This window comes from Schistocerca cancellata, chromosome 6 (assembly GCF_023864275.1).
Source record: "Schistocerca cancellata isolate TAMUIC-IGC-003103 chromosome 6, iqSchCanc2.1, whole genome shotgun sequence".
NCBI lineage: Eukaryota > Metazoa > Arthropoda > Insecta > Orthoptera > Acrididae > Schistocerca > Schistocerca cancellata.
The window spans coordinates 509,855,908-509,883,544 of record NC_064631.1 but is presented as its reverse complement, the minus strand read 5'-3'; the positions used below and the strand labels follow the sequence as shown (position 1 = coordinate 509,883,544).

At 44.9% G+C, this 27,637-nt stretch overlaps 1 protein-coding gene across 1 annotated transcript in view; it reads right to left on the bottom strand.

Annotated features, from left to right (window-relative positions):
* The window catches only part of LOC126088406 (uncharacterized), a 992,980-nt gene that overhangs the window by 214,508 nt on the left and 750,835 nt on the right, over positions 1-27,637 (bottom strand). Inside the window, exon 13 of the mRNA XM_049906546.1 lies at positions 21,258-21,366. Within this exon, the coding sequence (XP_049762503.1) occupies positions 21,258-21,366 (109 nt within the window). The remainder of the gene's footprint in view (positions 1-21,257; positions 21,367-27,637) is intronic.

Below are 27,637 nucleotides of genomic sequence, written 5' to 3'. Positions count from 1 at the left end.
GCGTGAGCGGAAGACGGCCTAACGGTGTGCGGGACCGTAGCCCAGCTTCATGGAGACGGTTGCGAATGGTCCTCGCCGATACCCCAGGAGCAACAGTGTCCCTAATTTGCTGGGAAGTGGCGGTGCGGTCCCCTACGGCACTGCGTAGGATCCTACGGTCTTGGCGTGCATCCGTGCGTCGCTGCGGTCCGGTCCCAGGTCGACGGGCATGTGCACCTTCCGCCGACCACTGGCGACAACATCGATGTACTGTGGAGATCTCACGTCCCACGTGTTGAGCAATTCGGCGGTACGTCCACCCGGCCTCCCGCATGCCCACTATACGCCTTCGCTCAAAGTCCGTCAACTGCACATACGGTTCACGTCCACGCTGTCGCGACATGCTACCAGTGTTAAAGACTGCGATGGAGCTCCGTATGCCACGGCAAACTGGCTGACACTGACGGCGGCGGTGCACAAATGCTGCGCAGCTAGCGCCATTCGACGGCCAACACCGCGGTTCCTGGTGTGTCCGCTGTGCCGTGCGTGTGATCATTGCTTGTACAGCCCTCTCGCAGTGTCCGGAGCAAGTATGGTGGGTCTGACACACCGGTGTCAATGTGTTCTTTTTTCCATTTCCAGGAGTGTATGTCGGTTTCCAACACGTCGTTTACGTTCACAGAGTCTTCGTTTCTTACCTTATCCGGCCACGTAATTTTCAACATCTTTCTATAGCACCACCTCCCAAACGCTTCATCTTTATCGGTTTTGACATAATCCATGACTGATTTGCATACTATGCTAGATTTCAGGCGTATATTACAAGAAAAGTATTTCCAGGATCTTGAAAAACACGACTGGAAGACAGAAATATAGGTTGCTTCGGAAGTAAAGTGTAATGAGGCAAATTCAGAATTGATGACAGAAAGATCTAGATAGAACTGTGATTTACTGAAAAATCGGTACGTCATACAGGATTAAAAGTAATTTTGGAAAACTAAAATTTAAATGTGTTAATTTAGGAGGTACCTACGGGAAAGCTCTATTAAATGTAGATGGTTGGCAGACGGAGAGCTCTTGACAATAATAATCGGTCTCAAAGTGAGGTGGAGGAAGAAGGGGATGTTAATGTGAAACAAATATGTGATTAGAATTCGACATAGCACTAAACGTTAGAGCTCAAAGTAGTAAGCATAGAGTCGATGAGATACCTTCGGAGTCACCGATATCTGTAGCACGAGTAGCAACTAGGTTATTTCAGTCAAAAATACACTGACCGGCGAGAAATGTGAAGCACCAGGAAGACAGGAGAAAATGAAATGAAACTACACGGGTTGAGAGGGTATGTTACGTTATTTCATTGTTTACAGTCTCGAGTCAAATTTACAGTGAATTTTTCAGCATGGGTCCACTTATCAGTAAAACGTAAGACCTCCTCTTGCGTAGACGCACACACTAATTCTGTTTGGGATGCGGTCATAAAGCCGCTTTTTCCTCTTCTGAAGCAAACTGACCTACAACAGTTGTAACAGGTCCTTGATATCTTGGATATTGGCAGTTGGACGAAGTTAACGTTCGAGCTGGCCCACACACGTTATATTGGGGACAGATTTGTGGACTTAGCTGGCCACGGGAGTATGTGAACATCACGCAGACATTTCAGAGACACATTCCATGGACGTACCGTTGTGCCCCCGAGTTCCGTCAGTCACTTTCAGGCGTGACCCGTAATGATACCCATTGGTTCCCCCCACCATGACGCTGTTGTGAATTGGCAGGAGCCAATTCACGGAGTTTGGAGGAAGCCCAAAGGCACGCGATTAAGCTCATGCAGGCTGGCGTGAGGTCTGGAACAGGTCAGAGAAATAAGACTAGCAAAACAAGAGTAACTGGTAGAATACTTAACTTTAATCCACAATTGTAGTACATCGCTCTTGTTACTGTACAGGCTTCACTATATTAGTTATCAAATGCTATGGCGCCTTGCTAGGTCGTAGCAAATGACGCAGCTGAAGGCTATGCTGACTATCGTCTCGGCAAATGAGAGCGTATTTGTCAATGTAGCATCGCTAGCAAAGTCGGCTGTCCGACTGGGCGATTGCTAGTACGTCTCTCTAGACCTGCCGTGTGGCGGCGCTCGGTCAGCCATCACTGACAGTGGCGACACGCGGGACCGTCGTATACTAGCGGACCGCGGCCGATTTAAAGGCTACCACCTAGCAAGTGTGGTGTCTGGCGGTGACACCACAGACGTCACACGTAATTCTGGTGTGCCTCTTCAAAATATCGGAAGAATAGGACGTCTCCACAGGTCGCTGCCATAGTCCCCGACAATGCTCACCTGGGGTCATGCAGAACCGCAATTCATCGCTGGACAGAATGCGACGCTAATCAGCAGTCCACGCTTCCCAGTTACGGCACCACTCGAAACGCAGTCATTTGCGTTGTGGTGGTGACGACAGCCTATGCACGGTTCGGTAATTCCTTGGTACGGTTGCTGCTAGCCTTCGACAAATGCTGCGGGTGGCACAGAACGCTGCAGGCACTTTATTACTAATTCTATGATGGCAGGCGCAGATATGAAGGGAATACGATGCGCTAGGTCCACAGAAGAGGGATCATCCCTGGTGGCGGTCAGAAGTAATCGAACGGAATCTTGACTACGAGTATGCCCAACCTCAAGTTCTCATTCAGTCCAAGTCGGGGTGCTGTCATGTCCATCTGAGTGCTCCACAAAACCGGTTATTACACGATTCGACCAGCAGGCCAAATGCAGGCCCACAATAATGAAGCCCCTCTCAAAAGTGTTGATAACGCTGTCTCACACGAGGACGTGGCATCTCCTTGCCCTTCACAGTGATGACTCAACATCTCACGCTTAAACACGAACAACCTAACACACTCTGGTAGCTGTATTGCCTGAATTGCATCTCTAACCATTTACGTGCACGCCGATGGCGTGTACGTTACGAAGTTACGTTGACATTCGTCCATGTTTTCTTGTTGCTTCACTTTTGTTTTGGCAGGCAGTGTATTTTAAAGGGGTGAGAACCAGGGACCCAGAAATGGTATAACCATCACTTGAGATAAATGTGAAAACAAAAACATTTGTAAAATTGCAGAGTGACTGGAGTAATATGTAGAAGATCACAAGGAATATCTGAAGCCACACTCTATTAATGTCAATTCGGTTACAGAAAGGGAGAAAATAGCAGAGAAAAAGTTCTGACGTTCCGTTTAGTCACCACGTCACCATGTGATTTTCCCCTGGGCCTTACAAAAGACAGGACAGAGGTATTAATAGGGTACGTGATCACCACGGACGGCAGTAAATGCCCTGCAACATGTTCTCATGGTGGTCACAAGGCTGATAAGGAATAATTGGGGTGGGCGTTCCATTCCTCTGTCAGCGCGGTTGGCATCTCCGCAACGCATACCACATATTCTCGATGGGGTTTATGCAGGGGGACGGGCAGGCCGTCCATTCGCTAAATGTCCTCTCGTTCTCACAGCTCCCCCACCTGGAATGCAATCACGCATTGTCATGCATAAAAATGTTAGTGGCCGAATGCACACCTGAAAAGACACGTGCGAAATTAGTATAGTATCACAGTAACTTTTTGAACACGGTAAACTCGGTGGTCAACGTTCTTTTGACACTGAACTCCATCCCTCAGTGAGTCTTTCCAGATGTGCTAACTTCATTCTGATGATTGATAGTAAGTGACTGCATCAAACAGCGCAGTTGAAGGAGCTCTTCAAATGACAGCATATTCGACGAATGGACGGGCCTGCCCCTCACCCCAGATTAAATTCCATCTAGCATTGCCGTTCGTGGTTATAGATTAGACACCCTATTAAGATCTATGTAGTGTCCCGGGCCATCAGGAAATGTTCTCAAAAATTACTTCAGCGTAATTTTTTCTTAATAAAAGTGTCACATCTGTTCGCTTCATTATGTACTGGGTTGTCTCATAAGTTGGTTCGTTCCTCTCGAGGAGCGTTCCAGCTGTAGCCCCTGCAAACCCTGCATCTGTCATGCCCCCCCCCCCCCCCCCCCCCTGCAACCAGACTAACATGGTTGCCTAAGAGACGCTGCGTCGTAGAGGTTGACAACCCGAATCGCCTTTGGATATATGAGGTGTTTGTGCCCAGCGTTGAATGGAACAGCGTGATCGTGTGTTTGAAACCTCTGGAAAGCAATAAGTTTAGCTGATTTCCAGCTCGGATTTTCGCCCTAACACGCAAACATCTATCTGGATGGCCAACAGTTACGGACATGGATCGGCTCAACAATCTACGAATGACAACGCTGGTGTTGGTATTGGAGCTCAATGTCGCTCGTGTTATCGTGTCCAGGAACATGAAGAAGGAGCGAAACGTAAATATACCCGAAGTATGGCTTCCTCATGAACCGAGTGAAGGAAATTTACTCAGGACGAGCCCATCTGTATTTTCTTATTGAAACGCAATCAGAATTCTCCTTTTCTGGAACGACTGGTAACTGGAGATGAAAAGTGGATCGTGTACAACTACATCCCTAAGAGTAAACTGTGGCACAAGACAGGGCAGCCACCACTATCTCTTCCTAAATGAGGGCTGCATCCGACAAAGGTTCTGCTACTCATCTGGTTGGATTGTAGAAGTGTCCTGTATTACGAACTTCCTCCGAATGAGACTATCACTCCTAAGTCATTAATTAAAACTTCCGGGCTGAATTGCCGTGGTCTATATACAAAACTTCTCCTTCCTTTATTTCGTGATCACCGTCTTTGAAAACTTGTTCCGCTACAGCTGATTTGTCGATCTGTCCCTATCTACAGTTCCTTTTGTGTTATGTTAGGCGGGTATTAACACTCCTTTTAGTTGTTCCAATATAAACCATGCCACAGCTACGCGGAATTTTATACACACCTGGGGTAGCTAAGGGGTGTCGTGCGTCTTTCACCGATCTTACACTTTCACTAATTTTCTTGGTAGGTCGAAAGATTGTCTGCTCTTGAAACTTGGCCAAAACCTTAGCAATACGGTCCGTGACGTTATGAATAAATGGAAGAAAAACTTTTCCAGCCGACGGTTGTTGTTGTCGTGTATTTTCGGACACTTTTCTTCTATGGTGAAGTGCTCGATCTATTTCCTTGTCAGTGTACCCATTTCTCTTGAAAGCTGTTCGCAAATGGCTTAATTCACCTTGCAAGTTAATTGGCTCACAGATGGTATTAGCTCTGTCCACTAAAGTTTTTATGACTCCTCTCTTCTGCCTAGGATGATGATTCGAATTCTTATGTAGGTAACGATCGGTGTGTGTGTCTTTCATTGTGCCCTAAAGTCCCATATGTCCGTTTAATCACCAATACATAAAAAAATAGTTGTCCATTACTATCTTTCTCCATGGTGAATTGTATCTTTGGATTGAAACTGTTTATGTGCACCAAAAAATCACTCAGTTTCTCTTCAGCATGATTCCATATCACAAAGGTGTCATCCACGTATCGATACCATTTCAAAGGGCTTTTTTTTTTTGCCGACTGCAGCACCTGTTGTTCGAAAAATTCCATAAATAGGTTAGCAATAGCAGGGCTTAGAGGGCTACCCATGGCCATCCCATCAATTTGTTCATAAAACTCGTTGTTATATTGAAAATAAGTCGAGGATAGACAATGTCGAAACAAAGCTATTACATCAGTAGGAAACATATCAGCTTTGTAAGAAAGAGCTTCGTCAACAGGGACCCTCGTGATCAGGGATACTACATCGAAACTGGCATGGATGTCACTTGGACTGACTGTGATCTCCCTCAGTTTTTCGATAAAATGCATGGAATTTTTAATATGAGTGTCAGTTTTACCTATATACGGTTGCAACAAAGAAGCAAGATATTTAGCCAGCTCTTGAGTAGTAGCCCCAATGGCACTTACTATCGGTCTCAATGGGACATTGGGCTTGTGTATCTTAGGTGACCCATACAGTCTAGGAGGGTAAGCTTCAGTTTTGCAAAGGTATCTTTTATCTTATGTGGGAATGGAAGAGCTTTTTATTAATCGCTGGGTAGCACTTGACACTTTCGTTGTAGGGTCCTTTTTCAGTTTTTTATAGGTGGTAGGATCCAAGAGGTCACTGATCTTTCTATGATAATCCTCACTCTTCAGCACGACAGTAGCATTACCCTTATCAGCAGTAAGTACAATAATATTCCTGTCCGCATTAATCTCCCGTAACGCCTTCCTTTCTCCTAGGGATAAATTACTGCTGGGTGACTCGGCTTTACGTAATATCCTGGCTGTTTCCATCCTGATTTCATCGGCAGAATGCGGTGATAACAGACGAATCCGTGCTTCTATATTGGCAACAATATCGTCCGTGGGAATCTGTGATGGAGTGATAGCAAAATTTCCTCCTTTCGATAGAACAGAGACTTCCTCCTTGGGTAGCTCTTTCCCGGACAAGTTGATAACTGTATGGGAATTATCTTCTGGTAAACCTTCCGGGATGTAAGGCAAGACTCACCGGAGGAGAAACACCCCTCTGAAGATGTCCAGCGCAGCTCTGGACGAAACGTTAGGAGCTGCACAGTTTCATGGACCACGACCTTACATCCCGGAAGGTTTACCAGAAGATATGTCATCCGGTCGTGAAAGCCTTCATACTATGTATGGGAATTGTCTGTAATCAATGTTTCCGGTTTTTGTAAATGCTCAAACTTCTTCTTCTGCCTATTAGAAGACACTTCTGCGCTAAGTTCCATAGATCTAAATGTTAATCTATCCACCTTATTCCAATCACCCAACCGCATAGTATTGCTAATACGTAAATGAAGATTTAACAGTTGACTACTAGTTACCGCAGGTCCTCGGCGTGTTTGATGGATCCGCTCCCGCAGAATAGCCAATTCCATGCGCAAATAAATACGGTTCGCTTGCGCTGTATGGAACAGTCTTCTCGCCTTCAAAAACTTCGGAACTGTCCCAGTGTCACGACAACGTAGCATAAAAGTGAGTGAACAAAGTTGTTGAGCTTTCTTCTTACGTAGGCTCTCCAGTCGTCGTACCATAATCGACATATCCTCCCAGTAGAGACGTCTAATCATAACATGTAAGCTTTCACCGCCGGTGTCTTCTTTAATTAAAACTTCCGAGCTGAATTGCCGTGGTCCATATATTAAGCTTCCAAGATTTACTGTTTGCAGTTGAATCGCCTCGCGGCAGCCATTGATGAGAAACTACCGGAACTGAGACACGATGTCGTCTTTCAGCACGACAACACCAGACAACATACCTCTTTAGTCACCCGTCAAAACCTGTTTTGTTTTGAGTTGAATATGTTACCCCAAAAGCTGTATTAGCCAGACATTGCCCCTTCAAACTTTCATCTGTTCCGTTCCCTGAACAATTGCCTAAATGTTGAACGTCTCACCTCCTTGGAGGACTACAGACTGAACCTCGAAGAGTTCATCAACCTGAAAACACCCACTTTTTGGAAGGACAGCGTTTATAAGCTTCCAGAGAAATGGCAATATATTGTCGACCATAACGATGTATACAGCAAGAAAAAGTTTGTTTACAAAACCGATCCACCTTATTTAATTACGTGGGCTATTCGGAAAGCAAGTTCCGGTCGCCAGATAAATTTAAACAACTGTTAAAATCATAAAGCTTTATTCGCAACATTTAGCTACAACTTCTAGCTACGTATTTACGTAGTCGCCGCTCCAATTTAGACATCTGTCGTAGGGTTGTGCCAACATTCCAATACCCTCGTTATGTAAGGCAACCTCCAGAGCTTTCTGCCAATTCTCTGCGCTGGTCTACGGGTCGTTGTCTGTGCCAAAGTGTTGTCTTCATAGTCAGCGGTTTATGTGACCAGAGATGAATCGCAGAGGTAGTCAATTAAGGGTTGTATTGTTGGTGCTGAAGCACTTCCCATCGAAAACGCTGCAAGAGCATCTTCATTACCGCTGCAGAATGCGACTGACAATTGTCTTGGAAGTAAAAGCATGACAATTATGTTATGTGGGCTGCATAGCTTCAGGCGAAATTTCTCACCAGGCCCTCGTATTGGTCGGAAGACACTATTTTCTAGGCATCCTTGTGTGCTCGCAGTACGCTCAAAACTTAAAAAAAAGGGCGTCTTGACGCTATCGACGGGAGTACTAGAGACACTGCTCAACACATCTCAGTAAAACTTAATTCTATTTTCGCAGTGGTTTCTGTTACGCCGTCGCCAAGGTAGCCCCTGCGGGCCGGCAACACATCTAACATGACACAGGACCGAGGTTGTTTATGCCCAAAGGCGTAAGCAATGGTAAACATCGGCTGTTTTGGAAACAGACATTCCACGTACTACTACCTGCAGAGGGAGTTCGAGAAGGTCTGCAGGAATTATTACTACACCAACATCTGATTGGCTGGCCAATACTATTTAAATTCTAGAACCAGCACCGGACGTAAGTTCACGCAGAATACCGACCTAAAGGACGTCTCCACGGAAGACTACGTCTTCGATATCGGAATAGGACTTGGAATTAAGTGAATGTGTGTTACAATGGACTCTTGTTGCCTCTACTAGGAAACTCTTACTGGCTTTCTGATTGTGACTTTTCGTTGTTATTCAGTCATTTATATGTAGACTCACGTCAATAAAAGTCGTGTTGTAAAAACGTTCGAATTGTCAGTTACAAACAGTTTCCATTTCACGACCGATCGGAATTTACTTTCTTAACAGCCCTCATATACAGGGTGGTCCATTGATAGTGACCGGGCCAAATATCTCACGAAATAAGCATCAAACGAAAAAACTACAAAGAACGAAACTCCTCTAGCTTTAAGGGGGAAACCAGATGGCGCTATGGTTGGCGCGCTAGATGGCGCTGCAATAGGTCCAACAGATATCAACTGCGGTTTTTTTAAACAGGAACCCACATTTTTATTACATATTCGTGTAGTACGCAAAGAAATATGAATGTTTTAGTTAGACCACATTTTTCGCTTTGTGATAGATGGCGCTGCAATAGTCTCAAACGTGTAAGTGCGTTGTATCACGTAACATTCCACCAGTGCGGACGGTATTTGCTTTTTTGATACATTACCCGTCTTAAAATGGACCGTTTACCAATTGAGGAAAAGTCGACATCGTGTTGATGTATGGCTATTGTGATCAAAATGCCCAACGGGCGTTTGCTATGTATGCTGCTCGGTATCCTGGACGACATCATCCAAGTGTCCGGACCGTTCGCAGGATAGTTACGTTATTTAAGGAAACAGGAAGTGTTCATCCACATGTGAAACGCCAACCACGACCTGCAACAAATGATGATGCCAAGTAGATGTTTTAGCTGCCGTCGCGGCTAATCCGCACATCAGTAGCAGACAAATAGCGCGAGAATCGGGAATATCAAAAACGTCGGTGTTGAGAATGCTACACCAACATCGATTGCACCCGTACCATATTTATATACACCAGGAATTGCATGGACACGTGTACAGTTTTGCCACTGGGCGCAAGAGAAATTACGGGACATTGACAGATTTTTGGCACGCGTTCTATTTAGTAATGAAGCGTCATTCACCAACAGCGGTAACATATACCAGCATAATATGCGCTATTGGGCAACGGGAACTCCATGATGGCTGCGACAAGTGGAACATCAGCGACTTGGAGGTTTAATGTATAATGAGGCATTATGGGAGGAAGGATAATTGGCCCCCATTTTATCGATGGCAATCTAAATGTTGCAATGTATGCTGATTTCCTACGTAATGTTCTACCGATGTTACTACAAGATGTTTCACTGCATGACAGAATGGCGACGTTCTTCCAACATAATGGGTGTCCGGCACATAGCTCGCATGCGGTTGAAGCGGTATTGAATAGCGTGTTTCATGACAGGTGGATGTTTCATGACAGGTAGGATATTTGATATCGTGATCCACCGACAACGCCTGACAACATGCGTCAGCGCATTGCAATGCATGAGCGAACATTACGGAAGGCGAACTACTCGCTGTTGAGTGTTGAGAGGAATGTTGTTACACGTATTGCCAAATGCATTGAGGTTGACGGACATCATTTTGAGCATTTATTGCATTAATGTGGTAACAGCATGCGCTCTCAGAAATGATAAGTTCACAAAGGTACATGTATCACATTGGAACAACCGAAATAAAATGTTCAAACCTACGTACGTTCTGTATTTTAATTTAAAAAACCTACCTGTTACCAACTGTTCGTCTAAAATTGTGAGTCATATGTTTGTGACTACTACAGCGCCATCACAAAGCGAAAAAAGTGGTCCAACTAAAACATTCATATTGCTTTACGTATTACACGAATATGTAATAAGAAAGGGGGGTTCCTATTTTTAAAAAAAGGCAGTTGATATGCGTTTGACCTATGGCAGCGCCATCTGGCGGGCCTACCATAGCGCCATCTGGTTTCCCCCTTCAAGCTAGACAAGTTTCGTTCTTCATAGTTTTTTCGTTTGGCGCTTATTTCGTGAGATATTTGGCCAGTTCACGATCAATAGACCATCCTTTATTGTGCACGACCTTATGTGTGAAGTGTGGAAGCAGGCAGGCCGGCAGCCACCCTGTCCTAGCTGTGCTGCTTGGAGGTGTGCTCTCAGGCGTTCCTTGTGATTGTACTGTACGGAAAAGCGAACGAACTTACGAGGCAACTAAATATTTCTTTGCGTTACCTCCTCTATTTTACTGAAGGAGTACTGTCTATGTATGGTCCAAGATTCAAATACCTATGTTACTTTTCAGTAAATATCATGCGAAAGTATCTTTCGTCTTCAAGGTTTAGACATGCCTGTACAACAACACAATCGGCTGCGTTTGGAGTGGGGCTGTGATCAGGAAGTATGAACTGCTTCCGAATTGCGTCGCGTTGTGTTCACTGATGAATATAATTCTACACTCTCTCAGATGACTGTCGTCAGTGAGCACGGAGCGACCTTGAAAAAGGTCCCATTCTTCCAGTCTTTAGGAGGGCACAGTCATATTACTACTCTCGTTATGCTGTGAGGAACCATCGGATATGACTTCAGAGCACATTTGGTCTTGATGGAGTGAACGCTGACGGCACAATGGTTCGTCACGGTCAGCCCGCTTGCTCATGTGTCACCTCTCATATGACAGCATTGTGGTGCCTTTCTTCAACAGGACTGTTCTCGTCTACCCATAGGACGTATCTCTATGACGTGTCTGCGTGATGTTGAGGTCCTTCCGTAACGATGCCGAGAAATGTCCGTGATAGAATATGTGTGGAACCAGCTCGGACACTAACTCCGTCCTAGTTCTAGTATCAGAGATATCATGGACGAATTAAAACAGTCGTGGGGCAACTTGCCTGATGGGAGAATACAAAGGCTGCATAACACCTTTCCCAACATAACCCCTGGCTAATTCCACGCCAGAGGGCCTTTAATGTCATGTTGATAAGTAGTCCTTTGTAATTCTCACTCTATTTTGTAAATACTGAAATAACGTCATATGTTCTCTTAACCCATTAAGTCACCTTCTTCACTTCTGGGTGCTTCATTTATTTTCTCCGGCAGTGTATACAGAAAAATCCGAGTAGGTTTTAGCAGTGAACCTTTATTGGCGATGAAAAAATAAGTTATCTTCTCTCGTTAGGTAAATTACTAACAGCTCACAGGTCATGTGAGAAAGTAAGAGCAAGCAATATAATGAAGTGCTGCGAAACTTAAAAGTAGGGAAATGTTTCTGGAAGAAGGTGTTGCGACCATGCACCCCAGATGGAAGCGCACGTAGCTCGGCGGAATTGCCTGCAGGTGTGCAGGAAGATGGAATTCCTAAAGTGAGCCGGAGACCGTCGTTTGCTGCGGGCTGCCTGCTCATTTAATTACTAGCTGGCGGAAACGCAAACGTTCGCAATGAAATATTAGCCGGCGCGATTACCTAGATTAAAACCGCCGCCCATTTTTCTTCCGTCCGCCTCATAAAAATATTTTTGTAATATCCTGCGGTCTACGGAGAGACAGACCTGCGGTGCGCACATTCTAGGTACCGCATCCGCCGCATTCCACATGTAAACTAAAACCGTGGCTCATGACGACAGCAACTACCCTTGGTCTAAGTTTCTCACCTGGCTCACAGTGAAAAGCAAAAAATCCCGTCATTATAGACTGCTATGTAACAGTCTGCAAAATTTTCAACAGTGTTATTTAAGATTTAACTCAGATTAATGAACACCCACAGAGTTATGATCTCAAAGTGCAGGCTTTTCTCGAAGGCAAACTCACTTCTGTTAACAGTATGTCATAGGACGAAGAAAGGGCACCATGTGGTGTAGCGGAGTAAAATCTTCTCTGTAGGAATCAAAACGCTTTCCGCAAACGAATGCCTAGTGAGACTTGGATAGAGTGTGCCTCCACGAGATCTAGCTTCTGGCATGCGGTCTGTTAGATAGTTGCTTGACTTCCGGGAGGGCAGTCGAAAGAATAACGCAATGTAGCTACCTCTACGAAATATCAAAGAAGCTTTGCGACTGGATTCAGAACTTCCGAGCAGGTAAGACTCGACATGTTGATCTTAACGAGGCGAAATTTTCAGATGTAAAAGTAATTTAGGGAGTAAACCAGTGTAGTATTGTAAAGCAGTTACTTTTCAGTATAAATATAAATGATACAGTATTTAACGTAGCGAATTCCATGAGGCTGATAGCGATAAAGCAATTGTATACAAAACAGATGCAAATACAGAAGACTCAGAGAATTACTGGGCTTTGTGCAAAGGATCGATGGTTGGTGAAGGGGATGACAATTGACTTTTAACGTAATTTAAACGTATTGCAGATAAATAGGCAAAAAAAATCACTACTGACAAATTGCATTTTTCGTGGCTCATGGGTAATAACAAACAGAAAATAGCTAGGATTATCCGTCGAAACTGACCAAAGCTGGAACGCACAACTAAGTGAGGCAAACACAGATGCCAGATTGAGATTTACTGGGAAAACCATAGGGAAAATTATTAGAATGGTGTATACGTTTGTAGCGTTTTTGTTTTATATGTTGGTATATGAATGCTATGGTTTTACTTACCGATTATCATTTTTTATTTGTAGTTCACTGTTGCTATTTGAGTTTACTTATTATCATTTTGTAATTTGGAGATAGTGAGTGGAGCTGCGGACTCTAGAAGATGTTGTACCAAGTGGATCAATCGCAACATTTCCGACATATTCATTCTTCTGTTTGAGTTCAGTACAGAGGTGAGTGCAGCGGAGGCAGCCGGAACCATTTGGGTTGTGTTTGGCGATAATGCCTTTAGACAGAGCACAACAAGGAAATGGTTTTCTCATTCTGTGGAGAATCGTTTTCACATTAATGACTTTGCACGTTCTGGAAGGCTTAGGGGTTTGATGGTCGTTTAAAGGCATTAATCCACAATGATCCACATCAGTGTACTCGATGACTGGCAGATGTGATGACCGAAACTCCGGTGTATGGGTACTGTTTGCTCTAAGCCAAAATCACAAAAATCAGCGGATGGTCACTTGTGGATTTCTGCTTGCTCGTCATCAACTGGCTCGTGAACATCACCGAGCATTCCTATGCTGTTCGTTACTGGTGACGAGAAATGGTAGCTTTAAGCTAACATCAGGCAAAGAAAGGAGTGGCTGAGCAAACCAGAACAGCAACTTTCCGTACAAGAACCTGCGCACATCCACAAAAGATAATGTTTCTGGTGGAACAGCGACAATGTGGTGTACAATGAATTGCTTCCACGAGGTGTAACCGTCACTACCGACGTTACTGTCAACAGCTGAGACGTCCTGCAGATGCAGTCCTAGAACAACGACCGAACGCCTGTGTGACTCGCTGCTAAGCAGGCCGCATTCTGCTAGACTGACGAAAACTGCATACAGGAGATGGGTTCGCAAGTCATACCGCATCTGCCTTCTTTACCTGATCTCGCACCCTCAGATTTTTACCTTTTACGCTCTCTATCGAACAACCTTCAAAGAATTTCCTTTCCGGATGAAAATGTGCTCCCAACACAGCTCCGCGAGTTCTTCGCCTCAAACTCCCGTGATTTCTAAGTCGAGGAATCGAAACGTTATCCACGTTTTGGCAGAATGTTGTACGTAGTAAAGGAGAATACATTATCGGAGACTGAAGTCTCTGTAATGTGTGTCTTTTGTGTTTGTTAATCTAATGGTAAAACGTTACGGACTTATGCTCAAATACTATAATTCAGTCTTAAGTGGCTCAGAAAAGATTCATTCGACCAATTCGTGGATATTGGTCATCAATCCGGGACTGTAATGAGCGGGTTAAGTCGATTACTTAGAGAATGTGCAACACGATTCGTCTCGGGTTCGTTAAGTAGGCTCGGGAGCGTTGCGGAGATGCTCGTCAAAGTTGAGTGATAGACGCCTCAAAAATGATGTGAATCACTGGGAGGATTAGACTACTGTCAAAATTCTGAGGTCTTATGTTCGAACCGAGCGAGGTGGTGCAGTGGCTAGCACGCTGGACTTGCATTCGGGAGGACGACGGTTCAATCCCGCATCCAGCCGTCCTGATTTAGGTTTTCCGTGATTTCCCTAAATCGTTCCAGGCAAATGCCGGGATGGTTCCTTTGAAAGCGCACGGCCGACTTCGTTCCCCGTCCTTCCGTGATCCGATGAGACCGATGACCTCGCTGTTTGGTCTCCTCCCCCAAACAACCCAACCCCCTTACGTTCGAGTAAGTTAGACAGTACGTTGTTTCCAGAAAAAGTTTTCACTCGGCAGCGAAGTATGTGCTGGTTTGGGACTTCTTACAGTTGAAATTGCGTGCCTAGCCGGGACCTGAACCTGGGACGCTTACCTATCGTCGAAAAGTGCTGCAACGACGGAGCCATCCAAGCACGACTCACGACCTTCTCACCACGCAGTTTTACTTCCGCTAACATCTCATCCCCTGCCTCCCAAAATTCACACTTCCTTTTATCTCCAAAGTGCTGGAATATTAGTCCCGCAAGGTACGCGGAAGACCTGTGAATCTTCGGAAGCTGGGGAGAGGCGTCACCGGAAGTGAAACTCTGAAGGGAAAGAGGTCGTGAGACGCGGTTGTATAATTCAGATAGTAGAGCAATCGCTCAGCAAAGACTAACGACCCAGGTTACGGTCTGGGTCCGGAGCATCGTTTTGAGCTGCTGTAAAGTTTCGGTATGTCACTTCCTCTTAGAATTATCGTGCTGGTACACACCCTAACACTGCAACGTGGCTTTAGGGGAATAGACGTACCTGTAGATTTCTCGTAGATGCCTTAATTGTCCTGTAGATCTCGTAAATTCTTGAAACGAACCCATTTATGAATATTTTTTGCTAACTTAGCAGGATTAACGTGACTGCGATTAAGACATATTCACGTAAGAATTTCAGGCTGTCGAGCTTGATGATTTGGAAGGAGTAAAGTTAATCCTTTAAAGTTGCATCGACGACGCGATCGCAGCAGACAAAGCTCAACTCGGACGGGTAACGACTGGCAAGGAAACGCGCGTGTCCTTTCCCGTAAACCTACGTGGTCGGATGAGGATCTGAACCGCCGTCCTCACGAATGACAGACCACGGTTTCAACCACTGAATCGCCGTCATTGGTCGTGATTTTTGTTTCCTACAGATCTGCTACGTCATTCCATGTGAATGCCAAAATAATTCTTTATGATGAACCATGACTGAGTTCTCATTATACAATATGTTTTGTAAAATGAAGTAAATTATTATACCGAATGATTATTATTGCTGTTATTACTGCTATTAATCACCGTAATTTTGAATCCCACGTTTAAAAGAACTGCTATTTTTTCTCTTTAAAAAGCTATGAAGACACAACGGCATCTTGTATGATAATGGGCCGCATACAGAAATATCCTACAGAGGATAACAAAAACAAAAAATTCTTCAGAAGCAGAATTGTAATACATATAAATCAGGTACATTGTAACGGAACTTGAGACTGTTACTACGGGGCTTCTTGAACGCCTAAAATATGTTACCGAGAAGGTTCTCCGTGGCTCAGTCTGTAGGAAGAAAAACATGGTTAAAATGGCTCTGAGCACTATGGGACTTAACATCTGAGATCATCAGGCCCCTAGAACAGAGAATTACTTGAACCTAACTAACTTATGGACAGTCCGCCCGGTTGGCTGTGCGGTCTAACGTACGGCTTTCCGGGCGGGAAGGAGCGCCTCGCCTGGTTCCCGGCACGAATCCGCCCGGCGGATTTGTGTCGAGGTCCGGTGAACCGGCCAGTCTGTGCATGGTTTTTAGGCGGATTTCCATCTGCCTCGGTGAATGCGGACTGGTTCCTTTTATTCTGCCTCAGTTACACTATGTCGGCGATTGCTGCGCAAAACAAGTTCTCCACGTACGCGTACACCACCATTACTCTACTACGCAAACATAGGGGTTACACTCATCTGGTTTCAGACGTTCCCTGGGGGGGTCCACCGGGGGCCGAACCGCACAATAACCCTGGGTTCGGTGTGGGGCGGCGGAGGTGTGAAGCGGACTGCGTTAGTCGTCGTGGGGTTGTGGACCACTGCGGTTGCGGCGGGGACGAAGCCTCTCCGTCGTTTCTAGGTCCCCGGTTAACATACAATACAATACATACAATGTAAGGACATCACACACATCCATGCCCGAGGCAGAATTCGAACCTGTCATCGTAACGGTCGCGCGGTTCTAGACTGAAGCGCCTAGAACCGCACGGCCACAGCGGCCGGCCTGTAGGAAGATATCAAGAAGGAAGTATTACAAAGACATTCAGACCATTTTAGTATGATAGTGGATGAAACGTTTAAAACTATGGTGTAATTCCAGAGAAATTATGTATTATGGGAATTATAGTTTGATTCCAGTTTGACAAACCTATTCTGCGCTCTGTATCCTCTATTTCATTTGTAATGGCAGTAGTGCCACCGGCCAGGCCGGGTCTTACTAACCTGTGGATTATTTCTGGAATGCTTTTCTCTACTTCATTGTCAGCGTAGGAAATGCGGCACTCACAATAGTCGGGTGGTTAGTTGAATAACAGTTCGAGGGTCGTGCGTTACATGGCTTGCACTACGGATGTGTCGCAGATGCGAGTGCAAGTTGTCGCACAGGGCGACGATTATTTGATGACATAATTGCAATAGCGGTTTTGTGAAGTAGAAGGAAACAGGAGTGAGTATCGAAATTCTTAATGTTCAATAAGTGGGAGTGAATTATCCGGGAAGTTACAGGCCCGTGAATGGGCAATAATCATTTATAACAGTTACTTATTACAATAACATCGAAGTTAATCAACAGCAACAGTATTTTAAAAGTAAGCGACTGGCACCGTTAGGGCACTAGCGGTTAGTGGCTGATCCAATAGAGGAACTATAAGTAGGTGGCTACGCGTGGGGCTGAGTGGATCACTGACGGACAGATGCATTATTAAACTTGAATAAAAGATAATCCTTTAAGCCTCTGTCGTTTTTCAGCAGAATAATAGTTTGATTAATGGCCCTCAGATCAGAATAAATGGTGACATCTTGGTCAATAGGGGCGTGGATCGTAAAACACTCGTACCGTGTTGGATGTGCCGCGCATTTAAAATACCTAGTCCCCAAAACTGAACTGGTTTATTAAAATAACAGAAATGAAAAGAAAAAGAAAGAGGTTAGAGGGAGGCAGCTTGCGGTCTGTGCTGATATTCATGAGAATATAGCACGTACCTGGCAAGCACTACCTTCCTCCACTGACGCGGTTCGATGCATGGTTTTTGGTAACAACTGTGACTACACAAAGTATGTAATATTCGTACTAAAGGAACCGCAGTTAAGCTCTGTCGGGTCATAATACTAAAAATATGCGCGTGTCTGTGATAAGTATTGTCTTACGTCTGTGGGAGCTTTGCGTTATTGTTTCTTTCTGTTGCGTGGGTTCGAGGACGCTGGAGGACAAAAGGTCGCCATACGCGCGCAGCCGAAGGCCGTGCCAAGATGAAAGGCGTCGTCGTTGGGACAGCAGTCTTTGATTATTGTTGAGAAAGATCTATGGTATTCGAGGAAGAAAGATGAAAAAGCGTTATACGATCTTAATTCATGTTCCAGTTATTGCGTGGTTGTCTTCTTTTTTACACTGACGATACAATTGCATTATGGAGAACGAAAAACTAGACTGTATAGAAGATGAAACTTCCTGGCAGATTAAAAGTGTGTGCCGGACCGATACTTGAACTAGGGACCTTTGCCTTTAACGGGCTTGGTAGAGCACTTGCCTGTGAAAGGCAAAGGTCCCGAGTTCGAGTCTCGGTACGGCACACACTTTTAATCTGTCAGGAAGTTTCATATCAGCGCACATTCCGCTGCAGAGTGAAAATCTCATTCCGGAAACATCCCCCAGGCTGTGGCTAAGCCATGTCTCCGCAATATCGTTTTCTTCAGTAGTGGTAGTTCTCTAAGGTACGCAGGAGAGCTTCTGTAAAGTTTGAAAGGTAGGAGACGAGGTACTGGCAGAATTAAAGCTGTGTGGACGGTAGAGATGGGCAAAACTGTTCTTTTCAGAGATTGGATCAGAACTGTTCACTCCCTGAAATGAATTAGCTCTTTTTCATGACTCACCACTCATTTACAATATAAAATAAATGGAAGGCACATTGCCCTTTGAACTTGGTTTATTCCAGTACTATACCTGTATTTTGATCTTATTTGATCCTATTTCGAAGTAACACAGATAATGAGTAAGAATTTTGTATTGTTTATTGAAATTTCCATGATATGACAAAGTTTTTGATTATTGATTTATTTTGCACTATCGTGGTTTTTTGGGTGATCGGAAAATGTTGTAACTTGAGATTTACATTGACAATATAGTTGGCTATAACGTATTAAAATTTCATTAACCTCATACAAATACATCGCAAGCCATATATTTTTAAAGTGAACGTTTCCTTTCGAAGACGCCTAAAATCGCAAAATCCGTACCAGAATAAGAAAAAAAAATATAAATTTGACTGTAAAACGAAAGTGCTGCATATAGCCTTACGCAGAATAAAACAAGGAAAATATTGGTGTATCACATTTTGCGATACGTTTATCGGTTCGCTCGTAATTAAAGCGTAAATTCGAGTGTCTATAATAAAAATCCTATAGTAAGAGGAGTCATCAGGAACCTAATCTAATCAGTTTAAACAAATAAAAATAAAATAAAAACAATTGATGTATACATAACATAATAATGTAATATACATAGCGGCATTACTGCGAAGAACAATATCCAGTGGGGACGAACTCCGATGCAGAGGCGCTGAGTCGAGCAGGTCGAGCCGCGAGCTGTATTACTGCGTGAGCTGAGACCGCAGTGACCACAGTGACACCTGAGTCGCTTTGCTCGACGCTCTGGCTAGAGTCGAGACGGTGGGGCGAGCGTTGAGCGGGCGAGTTCCGAGGGAGGGGGTAGCGGTGAACTCACCCGCTCCGAGACAAATAGTTCGTTCCCTTGCGAGCGGGTTTTTGCAAGTAGTTCCTATGTTATCCGCTAGGTGGCTCTCTGTCCTGTTGCTCGCATCAACTGCCCAGAGGGCAGGACGTGCGACTGAAACGATCGCCGACAGAGTGCGATGCGAAGTTACGCTGCGCCAGACACTGCGCGGCAGACGACGCACAGAGACGCCACGGCATATGTGAAACACAAAATCCAATGGGGCACTGCGCAGTGCAGGCAGCCAAGGTAGAAGCAGGGCAGAGGCCGGCGCTGGCTGTGTTGTGTGGCGTGCACTGTGCTGTGACCAGCAGAGGCGCTGCTGATATGCTCCGTCTCTTTCTCTCTCGCTCTCTCTCTCTCTCTCTCTCTCTCTCTCTCTCTCTGCCGTGGGAAACGTTTGGAGCTACCGTTCTTTTTTTCTGAATCACTGATTGTTCACTCCTTTGAAAGATTGAACTCTATGAATTAGTTCAAGAGCGGATCCCCCATCTCTAGTGGACGGGGCGTGAGTCGTGCTTAGGTAGTTCAGATGGCAGAGCACTTGCCCGCGAAAGGCAATGGTCCCAACTTCGAGGCTCGCTCCGGCACACAGTTTTAATCTGCACGAAGTTTTATATCAGCGCACACTCCGCTGCAGAGTGAAATCTCATACTGAATAGGAGATGTTATTAATGGAAATTTAAAACTATATTGAGAATTATTGTTGCAAGAGTGTTTGTGATAGACGCCCATTGTGTTAAATCTTTTATCCTGATCATGTTATTGAACAGAAGCCGAATCTTTAATTGAGTGACCGAGCGAGGTGGCGCAGTAGTTAGACAATGGACCCGCATTCGGGAGGACGACGGTTCAAACCCGCGGCCATCCAAAGCCGGGATCGTTCCTTTGAAAGGGCACTGCCAATTTCCCTCCCCATCCTTCCCTAATCCGATCTTGTGCTTCGTCTCTTATGACGTTGTCGTCGATGGGACGTTAAACACTAATCCTCTTCTCCTTTACTTGAGTGAGGCTGAGAAAAATCGAAGTGGAATACCTTCGAGACTGATGATTTTCGGTGAAATGAATTTGGGGTTCGGAGGCAGTATTAACATTTACCATAAACTTTGAAAGAATGTTACATTTCCTTTAAGTGATATAGGTTTTTCAAAAGTGAAAAGGTGCAGTAATTTTTGACGATGACGTAACGAATGCTCAAAGATATGAGTTACATAGTTCCGTTCATGACTGATTAGCTGCATGTGCTAATATCGCTGGTTGTCTTAGCAAGGGACGACAACTATATGTTGAGCAGCGCAAAATACGGCATTGCTTAAGATTATGAGCAAATTCATTTAGCGCAACTACGCAATTAATGCCCGCTGGTTCTGTTAAACAAGAAACTGCTGTGATAAAGTATTTTCTCGGAGGAGGTGACGATGATATCGGGCCAATCCGTGCTGGTGGAATAGTTTGCAACATTCTCGTAAAGTTAAGACCGTAGCAGGATAATCTTATCAGTGAGTGTAAAGACTAGTTAATGCTAAGAGTATTGAAAGACCGAACCGATCAACATGTAGCATTAGAGTTGCTAATGTCTTTAGTAACGAATCAACTCGGTTACGTGAACTGACGGATAGAGTGAAGAAATAGTATGTGCACATCGACCCACAGCAAGTCTAACATATTAGTTAATTATTATTAGGGTCGACACGGATACGGAAATATAAAGGAAAATTTTTCCTGTCGTGAATAACACAAAACACGGAGAGAGAAAAAACAGTGAGGTAAGTCATAGCATACAGCTGTCATTCTAGGAAAGACTTTTGTTTACCGTAGACGTTGAAGACACCCCTGGTGATGCCCATCTCATTCTTGGCCACGCAGTGGTACTTCCCGTGGTCTGGCGGGTAGACGCGCGTGATGTTCAGCTGCATCCGCATCTGTGGACACGGGGAAGCCAGCAACAGTGACACGGTTGCAGGAAAAGAGGTTATACCACAATTTCTGTCACCAAACAACCTCAAAATAAGGCAGACGATATAGGATCCTAAACATACATTGACGGAAAGATTGCAACACCAAAAGTAATTAACAAAGAGTAATGAAATTTTGGGAATAAATTTGTTTAGGTAATATAATAAGTAACTAACATTACACGTTCGCAGGTTAATGTAAGCGCGAGATAAGCCATTCCGAATGTGAAACAATGGCACATTAATAACTGATGTAACTCCTAGAAAGTGGAATGCAAGCATGGAAACGTGCATGAATTGTGTTGCACAGGTGCCGAATGTCAGTTTGCGGGACAGAGTTCAATGCCTGCTGCACTTGGTCGGTCATTAAAGGGGCAGTTAATGCTGTTTGTGGATGACGCTAAAGTTGTCGTCCGATCATGTCCCATATGCGCTCGATTGGAGGCAGATTTACACTACTGGCCATTAAAATTGCTACATCAAGGAGAAATGCAGATGATAAACGGGTATTCATTGCACAAATATACTATACTAGAATTGACATGTGATTACATTTTCACGCAATTTGGGTTTATAGATCCTGAGGAATCAGTACCCATAACAACCACCTCTGGCCGTAATAACGGCCTTGATACGCCTGGGCATTGAGGCAAACACAGCTTGGATGGCGTGTACAAGTACAGCTGCCCATGCAGCTTCAACACGCACAGTTCATCAAGAGTAGTGACTGGCGTATTGTGACGAGCCAGTTGCTCGGCCACCATTGACCAGACGTTTTCAGTTGGTGAGAGATCTGGAGAATGTGCTGCCCAGGGCAGCAGTCGAGCATTTTCTGTATCCAGAAAGGCCCGTACATGACGTGCAACATGCGGTCGTGCATTATCCTGCTGAAATGTAGGGTTTCGCAGGGATCGAATGAAGGGCAGAGCAACGAGTCGTAACACATCTGAATGTAACATCCACGGTTCAAAGTGCCGTCTATGCGAACAAGAGGTGACCGAGACGTGTAACCAATGGCACCCCATACCATCACTCCGGGTGATATGCCAGTATGACGATGACGAATATACGCTTCCAATGTGCGTTCACCGCGATGTCGCCAAACACGGATGCGACCATCATGATGCTGTAAACAGAACCTGGATTCGTCCGAAAAAAATGAAATTTTGCCATTCGTGCACTCAGGTTCGTCGTTGAGCACACCATCGCAGGCGCTCCTGTCTGTGATGGAGTGCCAAGGGTAACCGCAGCCATGGTCTCCGAGTTGATAGTCCATGCTGCTGCAAACGTCGTCGAACTGTTCGTGCAGATGGTTATTGTCTTGCAAACGTCCCCATCTGTTGACTCAGGGATCGAGACATGGCAGCACGATCCGTTACAGCCATGCAGATAAGATGCCTTTCATCTCGACTGCTAGTGATACGAGGCCGTTGGGATCCAGCACGGCGCTCCGTATTACCCTCCTGAACCCACCGATTCCATATTCTGCTAACAGTCATTGGATCTCGACCAACGCAAGCAGCAATGTCGCGATACGATAAAGCGCTATCGTATAGGCTACAATCCGACCTTTAACAAAGTCGGAAACGTGATGGTGCGCATTTCTCTTCCTTACACGAGGCATCACAACAACGTTTCACCAGGCAACGCATGTCAACTGCTGTTTGTGTATGACAAATTGGTTGGAAGCTTTTCTCATCTCAGCACGTTGCAGGTGTCGCCACCGGCGCTAACCTTGTGTGAATGCTCTGAAAAGCTAATCATTTGCATATCACAGCATCCTCTTCCTGTCGGTTAAATTTCGCGCCTGTAGCACGTCATCTTCGTGTTGTAGCGATTTTAATGGTTTTAATGGCCAGTAGTGTAAATATCTAGCAGGCCAAGGGAACATGTCGACACCCTGTAGAGCATGTGGGTTACAGCAGCGGGATGTGGGGCTGAGCTTTATAGCAATTCCGAGGTGTTACGTCTCACCAGGCAACTAATATTTACCTTTGAGCTCACAATTTTGTTGTAATCGCACGTTACGTGCCAGCCTAATAGTAAAATACAGTATACAAAACTCTAGTGGGAACAAGTAGTGAGCTATGCGCCTGAATGGAATACTACTGAAGGGGCGTGGCGCCTGTTGAGCCAAATCGGAAAGTGCAGACGACGGCATTTCTCCTTCACTGCTTATCTCCTGTTTCAGTAGGACGGGACTATGATAACAGTAAGAGGCGCCTAGCGAGCATACACAGCGCAAATCAACACTAAGGATTTTTCTGTTTATTTGCGTCGAATGTCCTATAGTGTTTTAGAAATTATAAGGAGGAAGCTCGTATCTTAAATGTTGCTCATCCTTTAGTGTAAATTTTTATACTTGAAAGGCAGCTCCAACAAAGTCTATAATAAAGGATCAAGAACCACTGACAATTGTGAAAACCGTAGAACGATTGGTTTGGAAGCCATTCTTGTAAACTGGCTCCCAGAATAGTGTAAAAAAAAGGACGTGCTGGAAGAATGTAAGTTTGCTTTCTGGGTAACAGGTACAAGAGGAGCGACAGTGGGCTTTGTACAAAAAACAAAGAAAAACCAATATATGTTGCAAGCAATCACAAAGCCAAAGAAAACCTTTGACGCTGTAAGGTGGAATAAGATACTCAGAAATCTAATAAGACTGAGGGTAAAATATAGAAACAAACAAAAAATATACAGCGCTTACAAACTCAAGGTTGGAGAAAGACAAGCTCATTTCGATATGGAGTGGCTAGGGTTCCGCCCTTTAAAATAATCATGACACTAAGTGAAGTGTGTTTTAAAATCTGCGCACCCCACTGCATTTTAGCAGCGTATGACTGACCAAACTTTCGACTGTAATCCAAATATGTCCTTTTGACGGGTTATAACATACACCTGAAAATGCTTTCGAAGGCGAAACTGTGTAGTGGTGAAGAACATAACACAAATGGATGTTGTAGACTAAATAATAGTAGCCAGTGCGGAATATCATTGGCATACAGAAATTTAAGAAATTGACAAAAAGAGTCAAATGTTCTGTGAATTGATTTGTCTAAAAGTAAGAGACATAATGGATTAGACAAACATCAGACGCGCTTTTGAATGATGTAGAGCAAATGAGACTGCACGATCTAAGCAGCTTAACGAGACAGATTTCCTCCAGTACCGGTACTGTTTAACATTATAAGGTTCAGAGTTAAATATTGAACTTTAAACTCTCAATCAGCACCGCATTTCCTGTACATGATTTCGAGTATCATCAGGAGGAACGTCAAATGTTCCTCTAATGTGATTTATTTCTTACTTTTAGACAAATCTTTTCACAAAACAATTGACAGTTTTTTCAGTTCTTTTCACTTCCAAGTGTTGTTCAGAAACCTTACAAGAGCTGCATAAAATCTGGCTGAAGGCCTTAGCATGAAAATATCGAAAGACAGTACGCACTTCTCACTTGGAACGAGACTGTTGCTCTGGGTATTTTTATGTGCTCGCCCTGCGCTCAGAACTGAAAAGTGCGAAGTGACGCTATCGACGGGCACACTAGAAACACTGCCCAACACATTTCTGCAAGACTTCGTCGGATTTTTCACTCAGGTTTTAATTCCTGACCGATCGAACCTTGAAAACAAAAAAGGCCTTGTATATGAAATTGTGAAAATAAAATTTTCTTGCCCCTGGAGGCCATTAGACAACCTGCAACTTGGACTGGGTGATCGTTTTAGCCGTTTAGTAATATAGATGAATCATTGCTTTCGTAAGCGTATTATTGACCAACTACTGCCCATTATAACATATGTCTTCCAACACTCCTTAACTACACGTGTTTTCTCTGAGGCTTGAGGAAAGCAACCAGCTAAGGCACTATCTGGAAAGGACGTTGCCACAGCACCCTCTGACTACTGACCAATCTGCATTCTTCCTGCACTGTCAAAGGTCTTAGAACATGTAGTCCACGACCAGCTAACAATCTGGCCAACCACAAACAAACAACTAGACGAATGTCAGTCAGATTTCCGTAAAAATTGCTGCACAACATCTTCATTAATAAAGCTATCATATGACCTGAAGTTTTCGGTGGAAGCACAAGAGGTGACTCGTGTGCTTCTTGTACTTCAGCAAAGCCATTAACACTGTCGACTTCGACGTTTTACTTGCCAAACTTAGCAGCCTAAATATCTTTACTAGTGCAATGGTTACGCGCATACCTGACATCTCGCCAGCAATCCGCCTTGTCCAGCACCTTAAGGCGACCGTTGTGGCAGGCAGTATCGGACATCACCTGGGGTTCGGTATTAGATCGTCTACCCTTTTCATTGTGTGTCAATGATATTTCGTCAGTTCTGACCTACTGCAAATACCACATATAGGCTAATGACTCCAGCTGCATCTAAGTACAGAAGAAACAAACCCGAAGACAGCTATGGAGAACCTCAATACCGACCTATGTGCACTATGAAAATGAGTGCAGGGTGTGGGGTTAAAGCTCAATCCCCCAAACCCAAGTGGTACCTCTTGCTCATTGTAGCCTTATTAGCCCAAAATTAAGGGAATCCCTACAATCTTTGACCGTAAACGGGGCTAATAACAACTTTCTCCCTCAGCAAAGCGTCTATGAGTAATAATAGACGAAAATCTAAATTGGACTGAGCACGTAACTGCAATTTGCAAGAAGGCATCAGCACCTCTCTATGCCCTACAAAAATATCAAAAACTCTTCCCTCTTCACCTGAAAAAGAAATTTGTACAAACACTTATACTTCAAACGATATTTCGGCGAATAACCTTCCGCCATCATCAGGTGGTTCTGATGGAAAGGTCTGTCTGTTGCTGCTGCTCTCATCATTTACTTTCCCCTGTTTGGGGAAGTGTGAGGGGGAGTTTGTAGCCTTTCGGCTTTTACTCCCTGTGTTCGTGTGTGTGTGATTATATCTGTAGTTTTTTGGTGTCTTTGAAATGTGATGACTGATCTGTTTGTGTCTGGTATTTGCCTGAGGTTGGCGAGATGTTTGGTGTTGTATGGGAAGGAGCAGGATTAGGGGTTGGATATTGGGATTTTCTCTTCGACGTAATCGTCGAAATCGTCATGGGGCGCTTGTGCTTGTCGCGGGACATGCCATACCAACCTAGGGAGTGGATGAGGGCGTTTCCTGATCTGGAAGAACCCTCATAGAAGGCCCTTGCCAAATCCTGGAAACGCTCTCTCAGGAGTGGGATTTCGGCTGCGGCGTGCAGATCATCTATGGGGAATCCAAGGGGTAAATGCAATGCCCTCCTGGGGGCGTGGTTCTGCTTTGCCGCGTATCCCCAGACAGGGCACGCATATTCCATTACTGGCCGGGTCAGGGCCTGGTACATATGTACTCCTACAGGGCAGGGAAGGGAACTCGTTGAGTTCAGGATTGGATATAGGATGGACATTCTGGCACAGACCTACCTGTGGACCTCGTCTATGTGGGGTTTCCACGTAAGACGAGAGTCCACGGTTACGCCAAGGTACTTGGCGGTTCTGCGCCAGGGGAGTTGGGTTCCGTTTAGGTGACGGTGAAGGGGGGGACGTTGAGGAGGTTCGCGTCTTGCGAGCCTGCGGGTAATCAGCATAGCCTGCGTCTTTTCAGAGTTGATGGTGATGCGCCAGCGACGGGCCCAGGTTTCTGTGTCGTCTAAAATCCTTTGTAGCCTACGAATGACCAGGTCCTTGTTCGCATTTCTCGTGTAGAAGGCAGTGTCGTCCGCGTACTGTGCAGTGTGCACCAGGAGGAGGTCTGTCTGCTCATTGTCAGTGTTATTTATGTTCGTCAGTCGGGCTTCGATTCCCCATGCCGACGGTCCGATTGCGGCCGCCGACGCTTCAATTGCGGCCGCCGACATAAATAACACTGACAATGAGCAGACAGACCATTCCATCAGAACCACCTGATGATGGCGGAGAGGTTATTCGCCGAAATATCGTGGGACTTCAACGATCGCATCCGGCTGGACACACAGGAGCCCTGGAAACAACACATACGCCGGGAAAGCCTCCGATCACACTTATACTTCAAATTATTGATTACAGCGATGTCATACTGTGAGGTCTTTCTCTGGAAAGCTTCCGGCGCCTGGATCTGGTTATGAATGACTGTGTTCCTTACATCTGCAACGTTCGGGTATTTGATAATATTTCGCAATCGTGTGTACTGCTATCCTGCCTGCGTGTAGGCAACAACAGAGATTTCCATACCCTTTGTATTCTCTACTG